The 22,719-nt window shown below is 38.9% G+C and overlaps 1 protein-coding gene across 4 annotated transcripts in view; it reads left to right on the top strand.

The window, feature by feature from the left end:
* The window catches only part of DPP6 (dipeptidyl peptidase like 6), a 542,987-nt gene that overhangs the window by 231,428 nt on the left and 288,840 nt on the right, over positions 1-22,719 (top strand). Inside the window, exon 1 of one of the 4 annotated variants that reach the window (XM_027648438.1) lies at positions 2,411-2,556. The exons of the other annotated variants lie outside the window; for them this stretch is intronic. Coding sequence (XP_027504239.1) covers positions 2,506-2,556 — 51 coding nt within the window. The 5' untranslated portion in view covers positions 2,411-2,505. Of the gene's footprint in view, positions 1-2,410; positions 2,557-22,719 lie in introns of those variants that run through there. 4 annotated transcript variants of the gene reach the window in all.

The following is a 22,719-nucleotide window of genomic DNA, read 5'->3' as shown; positions in this document are numbered from 1 at the left end:
GAAAGGCAGAAGCTCATGTCCATCATTTGAGGATGAAGGAATATAAAGCAGATTCTTCTGCTGCTTATAGGAACCATTTCAATGAATGATTCCATTTCATTTTGGGTATCAATGGAGTCTAGGAAAATGTACCTTCAGTTGGAGGTGTCTAGCAGAGATAGGAAAGAGAAGAATGGCTCTAAGATACTGACCCAGCTGTAACTGGTCAGGCACGTGTCAGTGCAAAGCTGTCAGTCTTGTTTTGGTCAGAGGCACAGTTACACACAGGAGTCATAGAACTGCACCTTAACTGCACCTACAGCCAAAGCATGTGCTCCCATAACAGCACTTGTCTGCATTGAGCTTGACTGCAATTGCTTGGGGCCTCAGTATTAATTGCATAACATCAAGAAGAGCTTCTAGACATTCTCTTACATCTAACTAATCATTAACTAATCTATCTAACAATAAGTGCTAAGAAAATTGAAATATTCTTATCTGTCTTTTCAATGGCAGGCAGATTAGGGTGCATTGTCAGAATGACAGAAAATTAAGTCTGAAAAATTTTGAAATAGTGTTGTTAGATAATTGAGAAGCTGATTACTGAGGGGGGATGGAGTGCTTACAGAAAATTTAATGAGGTATAGCTAGTCCTTTTAGATAAAAATGAGACATGAACCGCTTTCATTCTTTATTGAACAAAGGTTAGATTCTACTGTCATTAAAATAAATGGGAATGCTCCTAATGGAACAACATTAGGATTCTGATATCAAATGTGAGAATAAAATAATCAAATAGATCCTTAGGACCAGTCTGTCACTTCTGTAGCTAGCACATAACAACTCTTGGTATCAGCTAAACTTGGTAGCCATGTTTGAAATGGAGCTTTACATTTAGTGGAACATCCTGTGGCCGTTAGAAAGTATGAGTCAGGTCCCAAATTACGGGTCAATGAGCAACCCCTTATGGGCTTTGCTGCACCATATAATTAATGACACGTTGCACAGTTAGAACCTTGCAGCTTCAAACCCATAACACTTCTGCTTAGATCTCTCCTTTCAGAGGAGAGGACAAATTTCATAAGGGTTGTGTCAGTATTGACTAGAATATCCAATGTGGTCTTATATTCAGTGTAACCTGATCAAGTACACATTGCACAGTATTGTAAGATGGGAAAAGAAGTTTTATGTGATGCTGGAACACGAAGATAAAGGTCCATGGTAGCACAATGTGGCAAGGAAATTGGTATCATTCCCACTTTTCTTGTTGAGAGAGTCAGTCAACACACCAGATATTTGAAGCAAGCCCCCTTTATGTATCTCTGCTGGATGACTTTCTTCCAGCATCTGGGTTGTTACACCACCAGGCTTTCAGTTAGGTCTGACACTCCAAAAGGGTGTCCTCTATGTAGTCACAGCTGTAGAGGTGGCCTGTTATGCACTGCAGGAGATCAGCTTTGGAGCTGTAACTGCCTCTAATAAACCAGTGTTTGTCAAGCAAGCTTATTTTCTCATTCCAGAAATGGATTTGAAATATGGTTGGGGTTTTTATGTTTTACCAGAGAGATATATTTCACATAATTTCTGCTTTCTTTTCCATTTTCTGAAATTATTAAAGGGAACATAAGAAACATAGATGTATCAACAATAATTTGGTCCTACTCTCTCGCAGTGTTTTATGAGCTATATAACATGAACTGTGGTCAAAATTTTTCATGATTACAACTTTCCATGGGATCTCCCTTCTGGATAGATTGTCTCAATGACATCTTTCCTTTAGAATAAGAATTGGTACAATTTCCTGAGTCATTCATTGATTTTCAAGAAACTTAAAAATTAACATCTTTGAGTTTTCTATTTCATATGATATTTCATTTTTTATTTAAAGAGGGACAAAGGGTTAAAATAATTTGGGAGGAATGACAGGTGGGAATATTTCCGCCATCATATAAACCTCCCATTCTTAGGAAACCACAAAAATAAAGTGGAAAACACTACACAAGGTATTTCTCAGCTTCATTCCATTGCAGCACATTGCAGATATTTTTGTAATATCATGTGAATTCCATAGTCCTTAAGTAGCTTGCTTTTTTTCTTTTTTTTCCTTTTTTTCTTTTTTTTTTTTGCATTTAGGATTAAAACAATCCCTTTGTAAAGACTCATCATGATGGTGCTTTAAAGTGCCATGACTGTCAGCTCACAAGTCATCTTAAAGTTGGATGGCTGACATAATAGCATCTTTTTTTTTTTTTTCACTGACCTAAATCAAGTATTGGATGGATCAAGTCTTCTCCCTGTATGATCTCAAAGAAGGGATTTTGGTTTTCTTTTTTTCTGTGCCTATGTTCAGCTATTGGTTACTTTATGCTGAGCTGTGAACTGTGTGGTTATTGGAAGCAGCATTAAAAGCCAGGGAGTGCCTCTGTTTTCAAGAATATCTATGACTCTACTGTTTTGGGCTCCAGACTGGTTGTAAAATGTATTTACAGCCATATAGGATACATATTTGATCTGCAGGCATCAGAGATGAACAAATCCAAACGGTCCAGAATGAAGAAATTTAAAAAAATTTGGAGGGTGAGTGAAAAATGTGCATTAGTCTTTTAGAAAGATTGCAGTGGTAACAAATAAATTAAAAGAAGATAATTTTTGGTGTTTGTGGACAAGTTGTTCTGCTGCATGCACGTTATTTGATCAGAGTTTTCATTGCAGGGTATGACTGTGTGCTTATTTTTTTTCATATTAGTCACATCTTTGCAAATTTCTAGAGACATTAAGCATTCAAGTTTATTTGACTTTTGAGAAAAGTTTTAGAGAATTTGCAACAACAACATTTATATGGTAAAAGCTCTTGAGGAAACGAAGCTAAACTGATTTCCTCTGTGGCCTTTAAAAATGCCATTTAAGGGTAGATGAATATAAAAAAGGCATTACAAAAAAAAAACCAAACCTACAAGCCTCTTTTCCCCTCAGGCTGTATTTTAGAGCTGAGATATACTGTAGAGCTGAACTATATGGAACATGATTAAAGCCCTTGCAGCATTGGAATCTAGAAAGATGATCAAATTAAATAATAATGGAGGAGTGTATTTACTTTATAAACAATTACACATCTTATAGGTTGAAAGTAAAAACAGAGAAATTGAACAGATAATTCTTTACCAAATGCGAAGTTAATTTGGTGTAACAAGTGAAACTGGCATCTCTGATGTCTCATAAACTGGATTTCCTTGAAAAGTTTGGGGTTAGTTTTTCTCATTGTTAAAACTGATTCAAAAAGTAGTTAAATTTTAAAAGGAACTTAAAAGTAATTGAATACATTTGTTTGTATGCTTTCAGAAGATGGGTCTCTGATATCAGTTAATTAAGTTATGTAAATTATGTTACATTATTATTTAAATAATGTGCATTTTCCTTGATCTGAAAATCAGTTAACTTGCTTACTGATAACATCGGTTTTAGTATTTAAAAGTAGCTTTGATTTGATATTCTATCAGTGATGAGAAATGGTCACTTTCCATAATATACAGCAATTTATAGTCAGGGTATTGAGTAGTAGAGGATTTTCACATTTTTAATTCTGTCTTCAAATAACTGTAATATCTCTGTTTATGGTTTTGTTTGTTGAAAAGTGTTATTGCCAGGGTGAAAATTATATTTTAATCATCGTACAAGTTTCATTTGTGCAAACAGGCAGTTTCCTTAGAAATTAAAACATAGCCATTAAGCATAAGTAGATATTATATCATATTAAGTGACATGAGATAATTACTGTAGTCAAAGCATGGTACTTAAATGGGCTCTGGGAGTGGTTTAGTTGTAAGAGACAAAATGTCCTTCTTGAATAGAAATATTTTATTTGCACATAGCTGTGTATGTTGTTGTGCAGCTGAACACTTTGTCCTTTACCTCCTATTTGTGAAAGCTATTTAACTGTGGGCTATTAAGCATCCTTTAATTGATACATTTTCTGCTCTTCTCCCTACAGCATTTGTCCCTATTCCATCGTTGGAATTCAGGGTAATATAGCTCAAAATTAAATTTCTGCAGAATCAAATGTCAGTTTTAAATACTACTATTTCTTTTTTTCCTACTTGAAACTATTCGGGGTAGAAGCACGTTAGAATCTCAAAAAGGGCCTTTATGATTCTTGTTAAAACAAAAGGGTTAGACCTTATATTGTGCAGAGTGTGCTTTTATAATAAGCCATAATATATTTATGCAAGAGATTATGTCTGTGATATGGCACGCACTTCTTTTCTCCACTTAACTCTCGGCATTAACTTGCTCAGTATTTATGGATACATCAAAATTATGATTTACACTGTACTTATCATTAACATCCCTTGCAATAGCTCTCTGTAGTTCTTGCCATCCTTCTGAATCCAGTCATAAAATGAAGATATTAACAGATAATTAAATTAAATCCTTAATTATTTGGGGATGATGAATTCACTCTGTGATTCCAGAAAGGTATAGAGAGCCTTTTTCATAAGCAATATAAATTGAAACCAGTAGAACTGTTATGATTTATGCCGGCTTGATGATCTGACTCATACTGTTCATTTTCTGCTCCCCTTTTAAAAACATATTAATGAAAATTGGATGTAGAAAGTGTTTTTTAAAATATGAAGCTTTCAAGATATTTTTGAAATATTATATACACTCCAAGATAGCACTGCTTGAAAAGTACCTGTCATTTTTTCACGCCAAATAGAATGTCCTTCAGCAGAAGGCAGGGAAACTTCACTTTTGTTTCTCCAGAGGTTTCTACCGTCCATAGGAAACCTTTCCTTGTCTTCAATTAATCCTTGATCTGGCCTGTGTTTCATGTTGATCCCCAAAGTGTTGGCATGTGTCACTGACAGTTAAATCTTCCAGAATGTTCAGCTACTACCCAATCCTGCTGGTGAAGTGGCTGGTTACTAAACACTGCTGAAGATACAGCCAAGTCAGCTCATTAAGGACAGAAAGCCAAACTTACAGGAAAAAAACAGGGAAATGAATTATAGGGTCAAAACAGGCAGCAACAATAAGCAATCAATCTTTCTGTACTCAGTCCTGAGTACATTTGCTCAAAAAAAAAAAAAAATCTCCCCACAGTCATTATGAAGTGGATTACAGATTATGGTATTTAATGGGAATGCTGGGCTGTCATGAGGACTGAAGGTTATAATATTTACCTTAGGTACTGAGCTGTTTTGAGGACTTGTTAGTAAGGGTTCTTAGTGATGCAGAGATACCTGGCTAACATTTGCCCCAAGCTTGGAAGAAACACTGTGCCAAGTTTTGTTAGTAGCAAAAAAGTAAAGCAATCATCATGGAAACATGAAAATTGATATGAGAGTATTTAATGGCTACTTCAAAGCTACTGATTCTCTTGTGTAAACCTTTATTTAGAAAATGTTTAGGGCAGACATTATTTACTCAATAGTACAGTCCATTGTGATCCATCATACCTGTAAGTATTTAAACTCCAGGTTTTTTTAATGCATTTTTGACCCAATAGACTGTGACAGCTATAAAACCCTATTATGGTCTCTCATGCCAAGTATTGGAAGAGATGTTTGGAGTAAATATGCCTTTTTTAAAAATCAGTATAACTTGCTCAGGAAAAAAGCTTATGGTGGTGGGCTGGAGTGATTCTTTTGCTTCAGAAACATAATTTGTTTCTCCTTCATAATTTGTGTATTCAGGCTGTAAAGTGGTATAAAAGCATGGATTCTGAAGCAATTTCTCAGTCTCTCTGCTTCTTAAATATATATCTTGAACAATAATATTTAGCAGACTTGTGTTAGCATGTGTAGGGACTGAGATGAAGAAAGAATGTTTTGTTTAAGTGCCTTTAAAATACGTTATCTTTTAAAGAATTATAGCCTGAACCCCCAGCCCCAAAGGCAACAAGGTTGAAATGCTTTAACCTGTTAACAGAATGTGTATCCAGACTTTTAGGTAAAAAGGCTTTCACCCTCCCTTGAGTGGCAGTGTCTGCACTTTCACTGCTGAGGCACAGGGTATGGATGCAAGTTCCAGCCCGTGTGGCCTCATATATCCTCCTTGCTCCACGTAATATATCCATCAGGCAGCAATATGGTGTAGCTTTAAACCTTTTTGGAGAGTGCCATTTCTTCCCTGCAGTGTGTAGGACAGATGCTTTTGGGTTGTGCTGTGCCAGAGCATCCTGCAGCAGCTCTGCCTGTTCTGCCTGAAGAAGCCTAAGCATATAGTAAGAACTGATGGCACAGGTTTGAATGAGCAAAGATGGATTCAGAAGGGGAACAAACACATCTCAAGAAATTCCTTGATGACTTCCTCTCTGCCTCCCCCTCTAGTAGCTTTTAACAGGAGACTAATGGGTGCAAAAATCCATCAAATAGCACTCTCCCCCTACTTCCATTTTCAAAGATACCTCCCCAATCCTCTTGCACTAATGGGAGAAGGATGACTTGGAGAAGAGTGGGAAAGAGGGAGGAGGCATCTGAAAGTCTTCACATGCCCCTCAGCACAGGCAGGTGGGGAAGGGCTCGGGCAGCCTGTGGCCCCTGGCTGAGCACATCCTCCCCTCCTGCAGCAGAGGATGAGCCTGCAGCACCCATGGGTGCCTGCCCCGGTGGAGGTGGAGCAGCCCTCCGGCACCACCAACAGCAGGGACCTGCTTGATGATGATCTGGTTAGTGCTGGCAGGTAGGAATGGGGGCTGAGAGGAATGAAGATGACAGAGAATCCCCAAATCTGAGGTACAGGGGTGGGAGATAGATTGAAGGAACTGCTTATTTTGTTGGCATAGGGCAGCAGAGGGGTCAGGATTTCTGCTTTTGTGTTTCTCCCTTTGCCTTCTCCTCTCCTCCCTTTGCTGGCTTTGTGATCAGCTGGTGGAGGAAAGAAGGAGGAAAGAGGGGTTTGGATGGAGCAGCTTACACCACCACTGCTTCTGCTGGGACCAGCTCTGGTCCCTCAGACTCCTTTGTCCTCAGGTAAAGAGCAACAGTGAAAGAAGGTTGTAGACAGGTGTAGGTCAGTCTTTTCTCACAGGTGACAAGTGATAGGACAAGAGAAAATCAACTAAAGTTTTACCAGGGCAGGTTTAGAATGGATATGATGAAAAATCTTTTCACTGAAAGAGTTGTCAAGCTGCCCAGGTAAGTGGTGGAGTCACCATCTCTGAAAGTGTTCAAAAAACATTTAGATGTGGTGCTTAGGGACATGGTTTAGTGGTGGACGTGGCAATGTTAGATTAATGGTTGGACTCGATGATCTTAGAGGTCTTCTCCAAAATTTGTGATTCTATGTGGCTTTTAGTTCCTGAGTTTGGAGAAAGATTTGGCCATGTGTCCTTCAAGTCCTTTATTTTCAAGGACTTCCCACGGCTGAGTCGGGAAGCTCCACCATTCTCCCCTCTGGAGGTTTATGCCCTGGCCCAGCACTCAGCCATGCTCAAAGGATTCGCTTGGAAAGTGCTCAAATAAGTGAACCAAGAAAACTATTTAACATCAACCAATTGCACATAAATGTGAATCAATCACTTATAATTTTGTTTATGAAACTGAAAATGTCAAATGTTCATCTCGAGGAGGCCATTTGGCACTGTTGCTCTCTGTGTGATGCATTTTGATAATGAGGATGTCTGAAAACAAACTGCATTGATTTAAAATAATAATGGAAAACATTTTAATATGTTCTTGAACATGGTGATTAGTGCTACAAAGGTCTTCCCTGCAAAAATGAGTTTGCTTGAACTGGTCTTAGTTATTCAGGGCCTGTCCTTTGTGTTGGGAAACTAGTGGAAAAAACTATAAATCAATAGAAATATATATTACAGATTTTGCTGTGTATTGCTCCTTTTATAACTCTCACAATGTTTCTAATTATACTTAACTGTTAGTATCTGGTGTATTGGTTTAAAATGGGAACTACTTAATTCACTAAATGTGTGAGTGGTAGATCTTTCACTGCTCATTCCCCAAGGTCAGTAAGGGACTCCCAAGTGTGGTAAAGCTGTTAAGTATAAAGTGGATTAGAGAATTTACACATTCTTACAAATCTCAGTGACCAGACTTTAAATTGCTTGGTTTAATTCATTAAATGGACTTCGTAAAACAATCAACAAATATATCCCTTTGCAACTTTAGATTCAAATATAGAATGAGTGAAATTGCATATGCTACTTTAAAATGCTGCTTCTGCTTTCCATTGGAATTTTGCAAGCCCCTGTAGATAAAAAATAGTATTGAAATATTAGTTAACACACTGATCCTGCAAACCCTTATTCATATGAGTGATTTCATTCGTGACAACAGTTCTTTTAGTTTCTGTGGGAACTAAACTAAAATAAAATTAAACATATCTATGAATGTTTATTACACCATCAGACAAAATTAATGAATTGTTAAAAAATGAATGGCATTAGGTGTTCACTATCCTGGCAGTGTTGTGAAGTTTTTTATAGAGTTGATTGGGATGTAGATAACCCATAGCTACACAGATCAGAAACCTATGTATTCATCTCTCTCACCTCTGGATGTATGAACTTGGTAATAAACTGTGAAGGAGACCTTCCTGGGGGAAAAAAAGGCCTTATCTAGTTCCTTTCAGCTTATTTTCTGAAGATATCAGAAAGGCTGGCTTGTTTATTAGATAGTGTTTCCATTTGAGTTACAGCCATACTGGGGATGACATCAGAATATTTGTAGCACAGGGGCAGCATTTTAAACAAATTTTTACAGAGGAGATTATGCTCTCAGAAAATCACACTGCAATCAAACACTTCAGCAACCTAAAGCTAAAATGGAAAACAGCAAGAAAATGAGCATTTACAACTTTTTTAAAAGCATTACCATTTTTTTTTTTTTTTGGTAAATCACTTTTCACCTGTGATCCTCCTTTCACAATAGAACATGCCAAGAATGTTGACTGTGTCTATTCATAAGATGCTAATGTTGTGCTAATGGCTGTTTGTAATCACTGTTAGCAGTGACTGCAGACTGTACAAAATTTGCTTTAGCATTTCTAGTCAGCATTTTCCCTGTGAATGATGAGATCTGAGGTTTCTGGAGTAAAATCCTGGCCCCCTTAAAGTCAAAGGGAGACCTCCATTAGTTACCACAGGTCAAGGCTTAGCTGCTGAGGGTCTTCTGGATGAATGCATCTCATTTAACAAGCCATGTGGCACAGGGACTTAGCCACATTGCTTGCACTTTCTGGCAGCTGCAAATATTCTGCTCTTATTTAAATGAGATGCAACATGTTTATAGTTGATTTAATTTATTTTTAAATTATAAAGAGAGGGGAAAGGGGAAGGACAGCACTAGAATTCAGGTCTCCTATTCAGGTATAACATGAACATCTTATCTGCTTTTGCATTCATGGAATCACAGAATCATAGAATGGTTTGGGTTGGAAGGGACCCCAAAGATCATAATTATTTACCTCTAGGGTGGAGGGATCTCTTACCACCACAACCTAGTCTTGTATTGCTCTCTTCTGAAAGTTCAGAAGCTAAGCTGCAGGGACTGAGTTTCTTAGCACTAACAAAACAATGATGGAGAGCTGTTACTTGGCCATTGATTCATGTTCTACAGCCACAATGGTCTTCTTGGTAGAGTCTTGCAGTTTATTGAAATGAAGGGTCCACATGCCACAGCTGGATGTAGGAGTTTGAGTCTAGTCTTGCTAATTTGAGTTCCTAAGTAGGACCTAGCCTTTTCCAAGCAGGAAGAAGAGGGAAACCTGCCAACAGGTTTGTCTTCCAATAAGTTTTAAGGGGGGAGAAGCTGAAATGTAATGTATTTACATTCAGCAAAAATAACTTTTTGTGCAGAAAATATGGACTTATTATTGCCTGATTTAAAGGATTAACAAATGAAAGCTCCCAACTCACACATCTTTAGAACTACACATGAATTCCTTGCTAGTGGAATGCAGGGGTGCCTCTGTCTGGGAGGAGACAGACAGTGGATTGACTCACTCTTGACTGGCAGTTTCACGGTCCTTTGAGGGCCTCTTGAGAGAGGTGGGTCATTCTGCTCAGCCCTGGGCCATGGTCCCAGCACACAGGCAGATCTTCCTTGGGAAGACTTGCTAGCTCTCCGTCACCCAAAGGGGTCCCTGTGGTCTAGCAGGTCTGTGGGAACGGGGCTGTGTTGTGGCAGAGCTTGCTGGTACCACAACTGGTGACATAAGTCCCCTCTCCAATACAAAAAACAGAGCAGGGAGCAGCCTTGTCCCTTTTGCTGGCACCTCTGTTGAGAAAGGCCTTTCTTACAGAGGCTCTCTTACCCAACTCAGTTACAGTTTGCCTTCTCCGAGTGGAGGAAGTGTTTATTACCCAAGGGCAACTTTGATACCATTAACCTGGTCCAGCCTGGCACCTGAGGAACCCTTCTTCTGGTTAATTTGCATGTGCCCTGCTAAATTGAATATTTAATCTGAAAATTTTTTAGGTTACACTCATGTGAACTAATGTGCAGAGTTTAATGGCAAATAACACAGTCAGTGAAGGCCTACTTATAATAATTTATTATTGGCTTTTGTGTGTGTTGGTTTTTTTCTTTTCTTTTTAAAGAACTGCAGAGATTGTCCTGGGACTCCTCTTGACCCTGTCACTTTAGAGGGTAATGGTGACTTCTGCTTTGCCCAGCAACAGCACTGGTGGGTGGGGAGGTGAAAGTATCCTTGAAGCATGGCACAGAATCTCTGTTTGGTAGATAATTACTGCATTTAGAGAGGGTACAGAATTAATGGTGTTGTGTCCTTCTGGCAAAAATATTGCTAGTATTAGAGAAGTGGTGCTAATAGCTCAGAAAGCCTCAGCAAATGCAGAAGTTTGCATAATTGCACAAATTTGGTGGGTGTAAAAACCGTGTAAAAGTAATGATTTCTGATGGTAGTAAATCAAATGGCAAGTCCTCCAGTTCATAAAGGATTTTTTTAATGCAAATTCTGGAGTTTACTAAGTGCTCTGGGACAAAATGTTCTTTTACCTGCAGTTACCAGTTCGTGCTTTGAGGCAGGATGACCAACTGTTGCCCATACCTCATATCATATGTTGAAAATCAGAGTGGTCCCCAGCCTGGACTGATGATATCTTAATCTGGAGGATTGGTCAGGAAAGTGGTTACCTCCTTCCCCTCCTGTGAATTTTGGACAGTTTTTCCAAAGGTTAATAAACAGAAGACTTTTCCTTTCCATTTCACTACCAGAGCAGTTCTCAGATTGCTTTTGTCATTTTTTAAGACATACAATTGTTGAATTTCTTGTCATTTTTCTCCTGTGATGATTTTCTTTTTTTACTATTGCCTTCCAAATAACTCATGTGTGAGGCAAACAGGAAAAGCATTTCTGTGTCCTGACTGTTTCCTCTATTACCTACAAGGGGGTATAAAGGGGTTTCTTGCAGTCTTCTGAGGTCGGTCTTAATTTTGTCATTCTTGCTTGTTGACAAACAGGAAATGCCCTTTCCATTTTCTGCTCAAAGGAAAGACAACATCTGGAGCTGAGTGATGCCAGCAGACACCCTCCTGTAGGTAAAAAGCCTGAGAGAGCACAGATATTTAACCAGGAGGGTGGATGGAGACCTGCTAGAGCATGTTTGAGAGCATGTAGCTTGATTCTGTCAGCCTCAGAGACTGAGAAGGTCTTTCTGAATATGTTGAGTCTTAGTCTCAACCATCTGGAAAAGCCATTTTTGTTATGCAAAGCTCTCCATGATTAAAAGTACCTGTCTGGTTTGAACATCTCTGTTGTGTTAATGCATTGCAGTAGCTGGGCTGCATTAATTGTAGCAAAGCTGCATCCCACAGACATTTTCAGAGGATAAAGAGGTGCAGTTACTCTGGTTTACCCCACAGTCATACTCACATCTAGTTTTTTTTACTTGTACAAAGCTGAGTTCTTGGAGGGAAGGAGGCCATAGTGTTGATTTGGTTAGCCCTTTGGGAATATGACCACACTCCTAGCTGGAGAGTCAATAGTATGATAGAATTTAGCATCAGTTGGTTTGAAGCTGGTATGTGATCTGTATAGAGTCTGGAAAGGATTTCTAGTGAGCATTTCTTGCCATTCCTTCTCTTGCCCTCTTGTTGCTCCCCATAAAGCTTAGAGCAAGCACTTGCTGGACCACATGAATGAAGCAAGTTTATTTATGGCTGCTTCCTGAATTTCACTGGTTTTATGGCTTCTGTGGAGCTGTTCCTGAGAACTAAGCATCTCTCAAATAGTAACTTGATTGACAATAAGTAGATGGGATATTACTCTCCTTGACATCTGCTACAGTTTCAGGGTGTGTATAGCAATTGATGGGGCAAAAAAATCCTCTTACAGAAGGACATATCATTCCACTGTCTTTCTTTTGGTGAAGAGCAATCCCTCCTGGAACATATCAAGACTGATAGATGGCTGCAACTAAAAGCCACACTAGGGTGGGCAGAAGTTTTTTGATGCTTTGTTCTTTCACAGAGGTACTGTAAGGAGAGGTGACAAAAAGATTTTCAGCTCTCAGCCCTAGTCATGTTCCCTGTCAAATCTACCAGAATCATTTGTTTGCTCAGAAAATTAAGCAGTAATGGCATATATTACTTAGAATAAATTCAGTTTATTTCAAAAGCAATAAAATATTAAAGTGAAGCCGAGATTTTTTTTTTTTTAAAGACACGTGGTTGTCTCCCCATGTCATAGGATTTGTGGTGACTCATAAATTCTTTATGGATTTTTCTTCAATAACTTTGTGTCCTTTTTTGTGAACTTTTAGTTCACATGTGAACCATCTCTTTTTGGTTTATAACTAATTGGGTTAATCATCTTTGTACTATAAAAGATGTATCCACATTAATTTTGACCATTGCAGATTATGGACTTGAATTTGCAGTGGGGTTGCATACAAGGCATCCACTGAGCACAGCCATGACCTCTCTAGGTTCAAAGGCTGTCCTATGCATGGAGCTCCTCTGGGTGACAGCCTAAATTAGACCTTGGTATCTGAATACTAGGTACAACCCTCACCCAAAAAGCAGGGATCACAATCCTTTTGGAAAACTCAGTCCACTGCTCAGGCCAGCTATTTGTTTCTGTGGTGAGTCCTACTCTTGCACTCATATCTCCCCACTACTTCTAATAGTATGAACAGAGAACATTTTTAATATTTCCACTCATAAACCCTCTAAACCCACTGGGATGCTCCAAGGGCCGTGTCTGAGTAGCCAGACACACCTGATGAAGGTTTTGCAGACAGAGTAAGCTCTATACAATTCATTATTAAAAACTCTCAAGCTCTTTCTTTGAACACTGGGAGTGCTCTGATGGTAAGTCTGCTCCTGCTTCCCCATCCCTGAGCACTCAGGGACCTGTGGGAGTCCCAAAGGATCTTGCAGGGTGCAGCAGGTCTGGGTGCAGCCTGGTGCCCAGGGCTCTCTGCCTTGCAGGGGTTGCTGGGTGGGTGTGTTGCTGCTGGTACCCTTCAGATATGTGTAAACTCATCTGTTTTCCTTCGTCACTCTCTCCTCACATAATTTCTTGTCTGCCTATTGTACACCAGGAAAATGTAAAGAGGACTCTACCTTTTGATTTGTGATAAAAGTAATTCTAAAAATATCTTGAAGAGATCCCCCTGGCCTCTCTTCCTACTGTATCAAATCCAGAAATCGTATTTTCCTCTTTGCTGAAGAAGACAAATGAATTCATAGCAGAAATCAAAACACTCTTTCACAGGATTACACTCAGAGCAAAAGAAGATGATCAAAAGATTGGAACAATTAGTGTAAGAAATAACATTATGTATAAAATGCTTTGATTTAATGACAAGTAATATGGAAGTGAGTTTATAACAGTTTACATATTTATGAAAGATGTAAACATAAGGAAAACAAGAAAATATTTGTCATAACAAGTTAGAGTTTAATTTACACTTTCAGGATGATATTTTAAATGGAATAATGTATGCTGAATATAAAGCAAACCATGATGCCTATGACATCTCTTCAGCTATACAATAGTTCACAGAAGTTGCAGCTAAATCCCTTTGCTATTATATGAAAATTTTCAACTGATCTAGAGGAAATACTAAAATATTGATTTAGGAGAACAGTCTTGCATCACTAACGAGGTGGTTTGAATGATTGAGTGGTTGGGGTTGTTTTCTGCCACTAATTCCCAGGATCCAATAGTCTTTGAATTTTACAAGATCTGCAGAGGGCAAACAATTCCAGAGACATGGTTTCTAGTTTTTGTGCTATGCAGTGAGAATAAACAGCAACTGCTGCAACGTATTTCAGCCTTTGTGAGCCTGTGATGGTATTGCGTCCAATTTTGTAGACTATATTATATTTTAGCCTGATGCTTCTTAGGAAAGAAGTTTCTTAATTTATTTTTGCACCAGAAGTGGTTTGATAGAGAGGTGTTAATGTTGTTTCTATCAGAGTGGTTGATATGGTTCCAGAGAAAACAATCTGTTAGACCACCTATAGCAAAATTTTTTCCTCAGCCCTTCCTTTAGAAATTTCTCAGGACAACACAAGCAGTAGTTAATTCTCAAGCAGCTTGCCAAAGTGGGCAAGCCTCATTTTCCTGGCTAGGCTCCTCAGAAAAAATGTAAAGCTCTTCCCACTGCTGTATGCACTGGAGTTACTCAACACCTTCCAAAAGCAGCCTATTTGTGAGTGCCTACAAATGGGCTTAGATGCCTTGCATTAGTCTTCTAGATTAAAAAACTGTGCCTTTACACTCCAACCCAAAGAAAATGGGGGCAAAGTCAGCACTAAAATCTAAAGTACAGCTATTTTTAACTCTACTCCAACTCTTATGCCTGTTTGCTTTCAAACGGGCATCCCCCACTCTACTGCCAGTGGTTTCTTGAAAGGTTTTTCAGCAGTACCTGCCTGTCTCTCAGCCCGGGTGAAACTTTCATGCTGAATGTGCCCTGGGCAGGTGAGGGAGATGGACCCAGCCTGCAGGTCCATGGGCAGTGATGCTGCCCCAGGGTTTGCACAGACCAAGGCTCTGCCATCCTCTGTGGCCTGGCCATTGCCCACAGCAGTGCAGACCTCCTGCAACCTCATCACACAGCTGGGAGCTGGCACTGCAGCTCCTGAGAGCTTAAGTGTGTCCCTCCCCAGAGGTCTGGTGCTGAGAATAGTCTGGAATAGCGTTTAACCTGATGGGGAGAGGTGGTGTAATGGAAGAAAAGAGACACAGTACCTGTTTAAGGTTTTCAGAATGTAGTCATGCTTTGCATTATGAAAGTACTTATACCAGTCAAGATAACACACTAGCACACAATTTGCTGTATAGACTCCAGATATGACTTGGGAATGATGAGATTAGAAGCAAGAGCATTTTCCAGAGAAATGAAGCTCTTACAGTACTAAATACAAATATTTTTACTTTAAATTTTACATGCTTCATAGAAGGGTGTATGGAGGTGATGTGACAGATACATGCATTACAGTCACAGAATATATGAATGTGTGATTATGTGGATTGAAAGTGATAAAGAAAATATATGTAAAAAAGAAGAGAATGTTTTAAAATCAGAAATAGAAAAAGAACAGTAAGAGGCAGGCAACTTAATAGTGGAGAGAATCTTCCCTGACTTACCTCGGTTCGCGGGTCTACGTTAAAATTCAGGAGAGATTTCAGGCCATCTGCTGATGTAAAGCAGGTTCAGTGCCAAGGAACATCATCTTGGTACAAAGCAATCTGCCTTTTATTATACTATACCTTGTATGAAATTAACTTAATTCCTCTAAGGCAACTAAATATGGTATTATTAAATTATCTTAATACAACCATGGTAAACAAATACCCATAGTGCTAAAATGAAAGCATTTTTCTTTATGTAAGGTAATGAATATATTTATTCCCTGATTCAGAACTCATCTGGCTTTCTGACTTCTGCCTAAAGAAAGCTCCAGGCCACTTCTTTGAATCTTTTTACTTCTAATGTTTTCTGGAAATCTTTATTTTCTATTAGCATAACCAAATAGAGCAAATGAAACCTACAGCTATTACTTGCCTATGCTAAGCTCCTTCATGTATTGTTACATTATTCTGGATATCTAATTGTTGCTCTTTGTATTATCTTTTGCTTAGTAATACATGTAGGACTACAGAAAGATTTAAGATTAAATGATAGGACTGCACTTAGCTCACTCCATCTGCTTTTCTTCAGCATTATTTGGGATTTAGGTCAGTCATCTAAGGATTCATATAGCAGATAGGTTTTCTTTGAATCATTAATTCTCACAGGTCTCTTTTCCCCACGTCTCTGAAGTGGTTCTTTCATTTATAAGCTCCTGGCGTGCTCAGATAACTTTCTTACATGGCTTGACACAGTATCAAAGTCCATTACTCACTTACCAACCCTAATCTGTCCTCTGGCCTCCCTGCAGTGGAATGAAGCTGAAGCACTAGCCTGCCTGGGAGTCAGCCAAACCCTGGCTAAGGGAAGCTTCGTGCAGAAGGACTTTTAATAAACAACAAAATCCCCTCATTGGCAAGCTCAGGGCTGGGGGCAAGAATTCATCTTATGCTCACAAACTCAATACAGGGTAGGGGGTGGAGGGAGAGAAGGAGGAATAGAAAAAAGACAGTGAAATTACATACTTCAATACAAATATCAGTTTGACATAGATTTGGAGTTCTTGGTGTCAAATGTGATTCAAAAGAATTCGGAAGTGGATTCCCTAAATCTTCTTATTCTGTCTCTACATATATACATAAATATATTTCCTTACACACAGGGACATGAAAACTCCCTATGTGCCATAGTCACACTACACATGACTGTGGATGTCTAAGTGCAGTAGTCCTTCTGAGGGAGGAGAGCTGTATTTCTTCACCAAAAGGTGTTTAGAGAGAACTTTGAACACGGTAGCGGTAGAGCCATTCCAGCAGTACAAACTTGGGCAAGATGAACCTCCTTTAACTTAAATGAACTCTGTGTAGGTTGAAAAACCTCTTTTCAACACTGCCAAATCTTTGAAGTGAAAATCTGCACGTTGTGAGGGAATGATTGAAGTGTGAAAACCACCTGTCCATGAGAAGCCTATAAAGGATACCCACCTGCTCCGAGCAGTGCGACTGTGTAACACGAGCCATGGCTGTGTGCTGCTTTCTCTTTATAATGTGTATTTCTCCAGCCCCAGTGTCAGTATTCAGCTGATGCTGTAGCACTGTGGAGTTGCCTGTCAAATGCAATGCCACAAGACCGCCTTGGCTCTGAGAAATGGCCATGGGACACAGAAGTGGGTCAGCCAGATTTGCTGGTGGGCTGGCACAGGGTGAGAGAAGGAAAAGCTTCATAACAGGACCCAAATAAATGTCTTGCAATAAGCAGAGATCAGATATATGAGTGGTGTTGTTTCAGTTGTATGAGCATGGCAAAATACATGGGGAACTTGGTTGGGAAGGGATGTTGACCCAAGTGAAGGTTTCCTCTGTTTTTTGCTCAAGGGAGAGACACCCTCTTTGTTCTGGTTTTGCAAAACTTCTCACAGTAGAGTTGGGCCCCTGCAATCCCTTTGGCCAAGGAACCAGCACCTTCCTACACCCATCTCCATAGGCACAAGGCACTTGCAAAGGTCCCATTCAAAACACAAAGATCATACTGGAGACCTCAGGTTACATTTCCCGAAGATATACAAGCCCAGTCTTGTGACTGGCGTTTGTCTCAGTCTATATCAGCTGTTCTCCATCACAGTCACAACCAAGATTTCAGAAAAGTCTAATCAAAATGAAAGGATTGTGGCAGGCTGCTCAGGTTAAGTGATGCCTGAACAGAGAGTAAAATAACACTTGGGTAGAGGTACTATTAAGCACTTGTGATAGGTAGACATTTTTTTCTGCAGAGACAAAATAACCCTATATTGTTTTTTAATTTTATTTTTTTTTTTACTTCTCTGTTGGTGGGGGTTTTTTTATTTTGGTTTGTTTTTTTTTTTTTTTTGCTTGCTTGTCTGTGTAGAGTTTTTTGGTTTAGGTTGGTTTTTTGATTATTTTTTTTTTAGTACCCTCATGCTTCAGCTGTTACCAAAAGTGTATTTCTACCTATTTCTATTTAGAAATACCACTGTGTATTTCTAAAATGGAAAGCACACTGATATCTGTTCAGAGACTTTGACAATGTGATTGGTTGAATGTTCTGTAACTCCTGAATTGTGAAGGCCCTATAAATATTTTAAAATTCTGGCTACAGCTACAGCCTCACTGAAATCCATACTGAGACTTCATTTTTCTCACACATGCCTTTGTAGTTGCAATTCTGTATGTTCTTGCTGTTGCAAAACTTAATCAGGAAAAAAAAGGTCACTGCTGGTTTAAGCCTACTGTTGACATGTTTAGTTTAAGTTTGTATTGCAGTTATCACCCCCTTCTTGCAGAGTCTTGTAATCTCAGACCATTTTCCCAGACCAATGGGCTGTAGATCCCTCTGCAAATCTTTACATTTTCAGGGATTAGTTACACCAAACATTTATTCTGAATCTGTGGGTGGCTATCTGGAGTATACAGACCTCTGATAAAAATGGTGCCTCTTCTACCTGCTTTCTTCTTTTGGGGTATGTTATGTGCAGTTATATGCCTCAAACCTCAGGCTTCGTGAGAAGTGAGTGACAAGGACAGTCCCCTGGACAAGGCATGGCTGGAGAACATGGCCCAATTCCCTCCTTAGTCACAGGTGCTATAAGTATTTGCTATACCCTGCAAATTGATTATCCCTATTTTTCAAAAAAAAAGGTTATAATAACATTTCCACACTGCACAAGCACCCTGGGAAGATAAAATCCACTGAGGGGAGAGAAGGGTTTAGACACAGCAGTGATTAGGGTTGGATTTGTGCGTAGATCAATGACAGTGAAACACCCTTGAATAATCTCTGCCTCAAAGCAAAATTTGGCTTGCCTGATGTTCTCATTTTGTCTTGCTGGGTGACTAAAAGGTTATGATAATCTCAAGAGATCCTGTAATTCATCCAGTAAAATACTGTGTGCAGTAGGGTTACTTTTTCTAGATAAACATGAAGGAAGTCAGAATATCAGGACTCGGTGACTGAAGGAATTTCCATAACAGTTTGGAGTACCAAAGGAATACAGCACCTGTCCCACTGTCATTTCTGTGAGGGTCACCAGCAGAGAGGTGAAAGTTAACCCCAGCCTATGTGTACCAAGTCAGTAACAGCAGGACTAACAAAGTGAAGTGTAGCTTTTAAAAAAAGTACCCTGTAGGATTTAGCATAGTTTTCTCTTTGTCTTACCCATGGTATTCATACCTAGCAACACCTACCAATTATCTATAAATACTTGCTAGAAGGCTTCTAGGCTGATTAGGAGTTTAAAAATAGATTTTACCATTAACCTGTATTCTGTGATATATACGTGGCTTTTACTTTTGCAGACCTAGAGCCTTCCACAGTCTTCCAAATCCTGCACTTTTCAAAAAACCAAAAATCCTCAGCTGACTGTCTCACTGAGATATTGCAGAGAGTCACTCCAGTTGTGTCTTGTTTTCTGCACTCTATAATGAGTAACAAGGAATTGTGGTTATGTAATTTGTAAAATTGATCTGCTAACTAAAAGTCTGATTCACTGACAAAGAAAAAGTAAAGGCAAGTAAAATGTCTTCTGTAAAGGTTAAGTGCATAATTTATTTGCAACAGAGGATTGCGGATCTTCCCTGCAAAGTTTTGTATATCTGTGTAACCTTGTGAAAATGAATTTTCTTTATGTAAACCCCGTAGTTCTGTAGTTAGTAAATTTTCTGAATCCTATCTGCTGTGGAGGGTCTCTGGGGTAGATTCTCCAGTGCCTACTAACATGATTACATTTGACATCAATTCATTCTGTGTAGATGTTAACTGTCATTTCTTCCCTACCAGGCTGCCCATTTGCACAAAACTTCCAAGACCTCTAATATATTTGTTGAACTTTACTTTTTGTCAAATTTTGGTGAATAGCCACAAGTCCAAAACTGAGCAGGGCGGACACTCATACAGCATAGTCCCATCAGATTTGTTTCAGTTGAAACCCAGGTGTAAAAAATTGGATTAAAAATAAGCAGCCAGTGAGGAGTTCTGTGAATCCCATTTCCAGTGTTTTTGAGGACACGATGGTGCTCTGCAGGGTCTCAGCAGAGTTGGCATCCACAGCCAGAAGCAAGAGCAGTGAGAGGAGATTTAAGTAACAATTCATAAACTGTTCAGGATTTGCTGTTCAGGATTCTCTGTACAGAAAGTGAGAGACATGGCAAAGGAAAAATTAGAGCAAAACTTTTCTGAGCAGGGAACAACTACAGGATGAGGTAAAACTGGAGCTGACACAAGGTGTTTGTTGTCTTGCTCTGTGCCTTCTGCTTTCTGGGGACACATGAAGAGAGGACATGCAACTTTCTTCTTCCTCATACTCTGGTTTTTCAGGCTTTGGTCACCGAACCACTTTTCTAAATTATGAAACTGTTGCCTCTGAGGGCACCTGGGCAACATCAGTCCGTATTGTGCTCCCCTCTGTAAAGCACAGCAAAATTACATCCTGGAAAGAGCACAGACTTGATTACTGCATACAGAAAATCTTGCTCGAATATTTAGTGAGAAATTCATTTGTGTGACTTCTGTATGTGGCATCTTAGTTTTGCAGTATGTTACACCCATTCTAGAGCACAAATACCCTTCACAAGAAACTACAAGATGACAGATAAGGCATAAATCTTTAATATTTACAGTCAAAAGGAAGTGAGGCCCATGTGAGATTCAACTAAATAGAGATTTGTGTCCCATTTTCAGCAACCTTCAACCTGTGAGTCTACCAATGGTACTAAATTCAGCAGCACACAACCCTTTCTAGAGAAAGATGAAATGATGGTTAAGCACCCCACCAGTTAATGGGTGATTAGTGTGTGCCTTGTTCATTACCCCATCAAGAAACTTGCTCTCAGTCAAATGACAAACCATGAGAGATGCTTTAATTGTTCCTAAATTACTTTGTGATAAACAGTCAGCTGCAATCCCAAGGAAGAGAATAAATTGAGGATAATGCCAATATTTCCTGAAGAAATATTTGTACCCAACAGAGATCACCTAAAAGAATGTTCATACTCTGCAGTCCTGAATGTGTCTGGGAGGATGTGTGCCTAACCAGAGTCCTCAGTCTTTACTGTGTGCAGTCTGAGGACTTAGCAGCCAAGCATAAATGCCAGAATTCTGACACTTTTTACATCTTGGGCGATGGTTCACAGGACCTGCAGAGCTGAATCCTACAAAAAGCTTAATTAGGGGAACTTTATGTATTCTGTAGGCTGTGTGACCTCCCTTGTAAGGTTAAATCATGCAACCACAGTTGTCCATTCCATTTTCCTCCATTTACATTGATGGCTTTATATGTCTGTCAGTTGTTTACTGTTGTAGCAAGGTGCTTGCTTGAAGGTTTCTTGGCAAAATTTGAAACCCACAGAAACAATGCCATTAATTGTGGCTGCTGGGTCTTAATATAACTAATGGGAATGCAGGGGTGGATTTCAGCGTGGAAGCAAAAAACACCTCTAAAATTGAATGTTTACAGCGAATTCTGTAAATTTGTTAAACTTTTTGTGTTTGTGTATTTGAGGGCTTTAGGCGTAGTTTGATGTTGTTTTATTGTTGATAATGAACAAAAAATTGCTTAGAATCAGAGCACTCCATAATCTCCTTGACAACTTTTTTATTTCTGGCCATGAAAAATAGAATTTTCCAAATCTTCTGTGTTAATCCAATGTGTGTTTACTTTATCTACTGCTAAGTACTGTATCAAAAGTAATTTTTTTTTTTGTCTAAGTACAGTTACCAATAAAACAGTGTGCGTTCTGGGGTATTCTGGACAGGTAATTGAACAGCTGGCAGTAGTCCTGTCAATGAGTACAAATTGTACCACAAAAGGTAGTCCAGCAGCTTTTCTTCTCTTGTAACTTGCACATTTCATCTATTTTTCCCCTCTGTCTAAATCAGGCAGCTGTAAAGCAATTACTGTCAGCATAAATTGAGCAAGCTTACAAATTGTCTTCAAAGTCATCCAAGAAAACAACTTTATCCTTTAAGGTAACTTAAATATTATGTTGATATTATATACAATTATTCATATAATTTATAGGATTTCACTGGGACAAGTTAAGTGCACTTTATGTGTTTTATCTGGATGACTCCTAATGCATGGAAATGTAAATTATTCATAAATTGCCTTTTGGTTATAGGAGCCTTTATATAGCTTTTGTTTGCTAATGCATTTGATAGGCTATTTTGTGCACTAACACATTATATAGATAATGCTGGCAATAAATTAAATGCTAAATTATACATTCTATAGTACTGCATTAAGGGCTAGTACAGTCTGCTTCATCATTTTTCCTCTGCTCTACTTCACAAATCTTAAGATAAGTGATAATGTCGAACTATCATCTAACTCATTGAAAATACACTGCCACTGAACTGTTACTGTGTATGCTGATGTAGAACTGGCATTGCTGAACAATTTTTTAAAGCAGTAAAAAGCTAAATATCTAACATGGAAGCTTCAATGTAATACCTAGAGTCCATGTAGGGCTCCGTAAATGTGAACAAATAGAATTTATAGTTATCATCCAAACAAAGTAATTGGTAACAAGCTTGAGTGCTTGCGTGTGAATGTTGACCTCTAGCCAAACTGATGACCCAACTTGAAAAGAAAAGAAAAAAGAAAGGAAAAGAAAAAGAAAAGAAAAGAAAAGAAAAAGAAAAGAAAAGAAATAAAAAGA

The sequence above is a fragment of the Corapipo altera genome, unplaced genomic scaffold, assembly GCF_003945725.1.
Source record: "Corapipo altera isolate COAL_440 unplaced genomic scaffold, ASM394572v1 47, whole genome shotgun sequence".
In the NCBI taxonomy this organism is placed as follows: Eukaryota; Metazoa; Chordata; class Aves; order Passeriformes; family Pipridae; genus Corapipo; species Corapipo altera.
This window is presented reverse-complemented; position numbering and strand designations above follow the sequence as displayed.